The 5784-nt window shown below is 40.6% G+C and overlaps 1 protein-coding gene across 1 annotated transcript; it reads left to right on the top strand.

The window, feature by feature from the left end:
- Window positions 1–3911: 3911 nt before the first annotated feature.
- Window positions 3912–4797, top strand: LOC139392019 (protein S100-A1-like). Its single transcript, XM_071139661.1, has 3 exons — window positions 3912–3925; window positions 4266–4419; window positions 4591–4797. Exons 1-3 carry the CDS (start codon window positions 3912–3914, stop codon window positions 4795–4797), a joined length of 375 nt encoding a protein of 124 aa, XP_070995762.1.
- Window positions 4798–5784: the final 987 nt, after the last annotated feature.

Raw genomic sequence — 5784 nt, forward strand, 5'->3', positions numbered from 1 at the left:
CCATTCCAACTCAGCCAATTCAGTAGATTAATTGAAAAATCCTCACCAAAAATAAACAGCAATTTTGTGAATTGGCTTATTAACATCAAATTGACCCCAAATCTGATTTGTACAGGATACACAGATGCACATTTTCTTTTCCGTTTCCAGGTCTCTTTTCCAGTGGTATACTGTACTAAATAGACATACGTAGTGTTTACAGGTAGACCACCCACCACATGACATGCTGTTGCACACAAGCTCTATCACAGAGCCACTGCCATGCTCACCAAAAGCCATAATAAATTAACCACTATGCCAATCTTACACTTTCACAACCAATGCTGTGTCATTTTCGTTAAACTACGCTAATAGTATTTACAGTATGTTAACCACTGTGTAACGGCCCATAATAAAATGAAATACTTTGACGCAAGCCTGTTGTCTGATCTGTCCTGATGCTACTGTTGCGTGCTGAGATCAAGCACTCTGTCTGTATGTGTGAGCACCTGAGAAGAAAGGGAGGGAAGGGAGGGGGGAGAGGAAAGAGTGAGAGAGAAATAGAAGCAGCTATGGTGGTGCGTAGGTGGGTAGGTGGGAGAAGGGAAGAAGAAGGACGAGGGGACAGGTGATATTTAAGCCGCTGTCCACTCTCTCCTCATCTTTCTCATCCATCTTTCCTTGGCTCTCTCTCTCATCTCTCTCTCTCCCTCCCTCTTCACCAAATACAAAGGAGGCCCTCCATCAGCACTAAGGTAAGATTGACAGTTTAGAGGAAAGTTGTGCCCTTCTCCTTATTTCTTCTCTGTAACTGATAACTGTTTTCTGGGATCAGCTTTACCCATGTTTTTATATATGTGCCTTATTGCGAATAGTGAAACACTTTTTCACAGTGAGATACCCAGGTATCCAGAGCAATAAAACTTATGGGCCGATAATTTGAGCCCATTACCTCAAACTACAATTAGTTTGCCTGTTGTAAAGGAGGTTTAAAACGTTTAAGTTGGACAGACCAAAACCTGTGAAGAAAATGTTTTTTTCTATATAATGCTCAGCAAGTCAGTTAACTTGTTCCATCAATGCTAATATATGAAATATCTTAATTTTAAGACAATCTATGTAATAAATACAAAAATCCCCATCAAAATCCGTCAGTTTTTTTGCATGGGCTGCGTCTCAATCTATCACATCCGTCTTTGTCAGCCTTCTTCACCTGTGGTGTTTAGACCATCAGACTTCCCGAAAATCGGTCTTCTCACGAAAACTTCTGTAGAGTCCGAAACGGTTTGGCCTACAAACTAATACCACTCTATGGAAAGTTAAGACTCTCACAAACACGATGGTGTTCTCTGTTTTGCTCTACGAGTGTCATAGGACTGGTCTAAAAGGAACTCCATACTGGTTTAAAAAATGGATGGCAGTATGGAGGTAGTTTTGTGCCAACAACAAAAATAAGTTAAATATGTTTCCAAAAAAACAAAAGCTTACCTCCATCTCCTAGTTAATAGGACAGACATCTCAAAACCTTATTCCTTATGATATTTGTTTGACTGTTTTGCCATTTATGAACGTGTTATTCAATGTGTTTCTATGGGCTATACTACTATATACTACTAAAGGACAATATTTTCTATATTTTTTAAATCATTTGTAAAAAAGGTTTTTATACCACCCAGAATTCAAAATCAAATAGCTAAATGATCCATGGTGTAACCATCTTGAAACAATTCCATATGTTATCTTAGGACAGAGGTCTCCAACAGGTCGATCGCAAGCTACCAGTATCTCGCAGGCCACCTATGAGTTGCTCGCCAAACAATTCTGAAAGTACATGCAATTTTCACGTTCCACCCAAACCTTCATAACAACTCACACAAGTATCAGACACCGCAAGCTCCAGGCTACTATCTAATCAAAGCAACATTGACATTATCCCACCCCTGGTTAGCCACTATTGGCTTAAAAAGCTACACCAAACACAATATCTGGCAATTAATTTCAAGCAATATTGCCCCTGTCTGTCTGTGTGGTTCGCACGTTTGTCTATTACTCAGTGTGTAGCCAGTTGATGTGATAACCATCTTGTGGGTTGACGTAAATACTTTCCCCAAAACCTTCTCAATTAAATGTTAACTGCAAAGTAGGCTTACCTTACAGAAGTATATCAGGAGGAAGTATATAATTTGTATCTATTATTTGCAAACTTTGCCATGAAATGAGCAGCAGCAGTACAGAACCATCACTACCCTGGCACATTAGATGGCACATTCCTCACTTGCTTGACACTCAATTAAAGGGCCAGATCTTTTTTTTTTTCTCTCGAGATCAGAACAAAAAATGGACTTCTGATGTGATTTAAACATTGACATGGACTCAATTTCATTGTTTCATTTATGAACAATTGTAATTTTAAGAGTGATCATCTTAAGTGATATTGCCATGCCAATATATTGTCCAAACACCAGCTTCAAGGGCATTATCACTTTTATACAACGAGTTACCAACATATTCAAATAATGATTGACATATTTTCATTAAAAACGTTATTTGGATGAATTTATTCATACTATTCATACTATGTCATTCCACAAGATATAGTCCAGACCCAAATCTGGGGTTGCTATCCAAGCCGGCTGGTCGTTTGTTCTATTGGTTCTGTTGGCAGAGACGTGACCCAGTCGTTCGTTCTAAAATGTTCCATTTCTATACTGACTGGCAACGTTCTTATCCCTTGCTTGCTAGCTAGCCAACTACGGCTAACTTACAGTCACGTCAAACGTCAAAAAGAATAACAGTAGTTGCATTTGCATTTGTTTAAGCTGTTTTCCAGTGATTTTTATTTGGATGCATCCGTACACAATGAGCTAATTTGAGCGATTTCGCCTGGCATAGAAAATGTGCTCACTCGTCAGAAGTGACACTGTTGTTCAGAGGAGCTAACCAACAACACAGCCAACACAAACTGAATCTGGAAAGACTGCAAACTAGCTGCACTTCATTTAATTTGACCTTTTTTCAATTGACATTTCTTTGTATATATATCCATAAAAATGATACCAGCTGATTCATGATTTAGACTGGCTGAGAAAGGCTGCCTGCCTGTCTGTCTGTCTCAACTCAACCCCCGACCCCCACACGTTCATTACTAGGGGACAGCTGGAGATCGAATTTGAATATTGCCAATGTCGGAGAGACAGAAGGCAAGGTTTATGCAAATCTACGCTTTTAGAATAAAATAGATGTTATTCTAAAATAAATGTGAGATGATGCCTGGCTGGGCTGATGAGACAGTGGATTGCACAGTCAGATGGAACATATAGACATTTTAACATCATAGATTTAGCCGGTGGTAACTTGTAGAATAGACACCCGCTGGAATGCCCTTTAAACCAATCAGCATTCGGGATTAGACCCATCCATTGTGTAACGTCTGTCAATGAGACAGATGAGCCCTATGACAGAAACATTTTATAACCAGACTTTTAAAAATCTATTCTGCAGTTATTTGATTAAATTGAATTCCTTAGTAGATTATTTAGTCCATCTCACATTAAAATGATATTGAGCAGTTCTGTATTATTGATCACACAGTCAACATCTGCAAAGGAATATTTTTCAGAGTTTGGAATGACTGGAGACAGATTGTTGTGCGTGTGTGTGTGCCTCGGGTTACCAGATCACCTGGCCTGAGTTCCTGATTGCCAGGTGGTTTATCTGCATTTGGGCAGTTTTGTGTTTCACTTGTGGTTTCCTTCTGCCACATGATTGATATGATTGTGAAACCCTGAAACCTCCATCTGAAGTTACCTCAGTGACATTATCTTTACTTAACAAGCTGCTTACAAGTCTGTCAACTGAGAGAGATTAAATTACCTATCTGTGTCTGTGTGTGCACAGTCTCTCCAACGAAACCAACTCAAGAAGATTCCAAGATGCCGGACGCAATGTGTGTAAGACTGTTGCTTTTAAAAAGCTGTCTCTTCATCTTTCATCCATCACATCTTTCACGTCAAACCAAGTAAGGTTACAAAACACTGTCCAGTGGCCACAGTATGTCGAGAAGGAATAGCTCATTTGTAGCCTGCAATTTAACCTCCCAATATAGTAGCCTAGGCTTAGAATTAGGTCACCTCTTTCTCTAGTTTGCTGACCTTCTTCCATCCAGCGTGTATATTTCACTCTGTCTTGGTGGAGGCTTCACACCCATGTCCGTCATGTGACCGCACATGCGGTTTGGATGGAGCGTGCATCCTGTCATAGTTTCTGACCTCTGCCCTTCCCTCCAGTATGTCCAAAGAACCGTCTTCCAACCTGGAGAACGCAATGCAGATGCTGATCAAAACCTTCCACAAGTACTCGGGGAAGGAGGGGGACAAGTACACTCTGAGCCGTGAAGAGCTGAGAGAGCTGTTAACAGAGGAGCTGGGCAGTTACCTAGGGGTAAGAGGAGTGTACAAGCCGAGAGAGAGAGACACACACAGACACGCAAACATACACAAACACTCACTCACAGGCAAAGAAAATACATGTACTGACAAGGATACACACAATTCTTCAACCCCTCTCCCTCCCTCTCCCCCTGTCCCTCTTCCTCTCCCTCTTCTCATCCAGAATGCCCGGGATGGAGAAGGGGTTGAGAAGGTGATGAATGACCTCGACGCCAACAGTGACGGTGAGGTGGACTTCACAGAGTTCATCATCCTCATGGGAGCCCTGACGGTGGCCTGCAACGACTTCTTCATGGAATATAAGCCCGAGAAACTCGTCCACACGCCCTTCAAAACAAAGGAGGCAACGATAGAGGAGATTAAAGAGTGAAGGAAAGATGGGAGGAGGGACTGGGAGGAGGGAAGGGGGAGGTGGAGGTGAAGGGTGCAATGAACTGTAGAGCAATAGTGAAAGGGTATAATTTATGGTTGTATGATCATCTTATGCAATTTATAAACAGTGCAACTGCAATGTGTAAAAAGAGGCTGAGGGAACATCACTGTGTTAAAGTAAGTAAAGTTTCGCTGATGGACACTTAGACAGGAAAAGCAGTGTTTTCCCTCTGCAACTATCCAAATACTTTTCATACCACAGTTCGGTCACAGGTACGGAGCCAGTTACTCTGTGCACTGTATACCGCAGGGGTCAGCAACAGGCTCCCCGGCGGGCCAAAATCAGCACGCAAGTGATTTTATTGGGCCCCCCCAAAGTTTTTAGTGGATTTTTATTTTATTTATTTTTTGGTAATAAAAGAAGACTGTAAAATCACCAGGAATTTAGGAAAAAAATGTGTTTAACTTAGGAAATCTGTTCCCACGAATTAAAACATGTGATATGTGATCAATGTAATCAGTGACTGTTATTTTAAAATTATTATTTTTTGGGGGCCCAGTTGTGGTCAATTTGCAGTGTACAAATGATCCTAATTATGTTACGGCCCGCAGATCACCCTAGCCTTCCCCTAGTATACACAGTAGCATGTGTGTGTTCAGTTGTGTTCCCTATACAGCCTCAAATTCCAATTCAACTGTGCTTTGGTTATATATTCAGGATAGATTTCATTGAACATTTTCATATTTTCAGTGGATGTCATTGTAACACACTACCACCAATGGCGTGAGATCGGGCCTGAAGCACAACAGGGTGATACTCTGAGTCTCATGAACATAAAGATTACATACCATAGATGTAGGTATTATATGTATAGATATAACCTATTCAATCAATATTTCTGATACTTATTATGTATTCAGTGTTAAACATTTTAATATCATTAACCTTTTTCTTTGCACATATTTTGTAATTACCCATGTGTTA

The sequence above is a fragment of the Oncorhynchus clarkii genome, chromosome 32, assembly GCF_045791955.1.
Source record: "Oncorhynchus clarkii lewisi isolate Uvic-CL-2024 chromosome 32, UVic_Ocla_1.0, whole genome shotgun sequence".
In the NCBI taxonomy this organism is placed as follows: domain Eukaryota; kingdom Metazoa; phylum Chordata; class Actinopteri; order Salmoniformes; family Salmonidae; genus Oncorhynchus; species Oncorhynchus clarkii.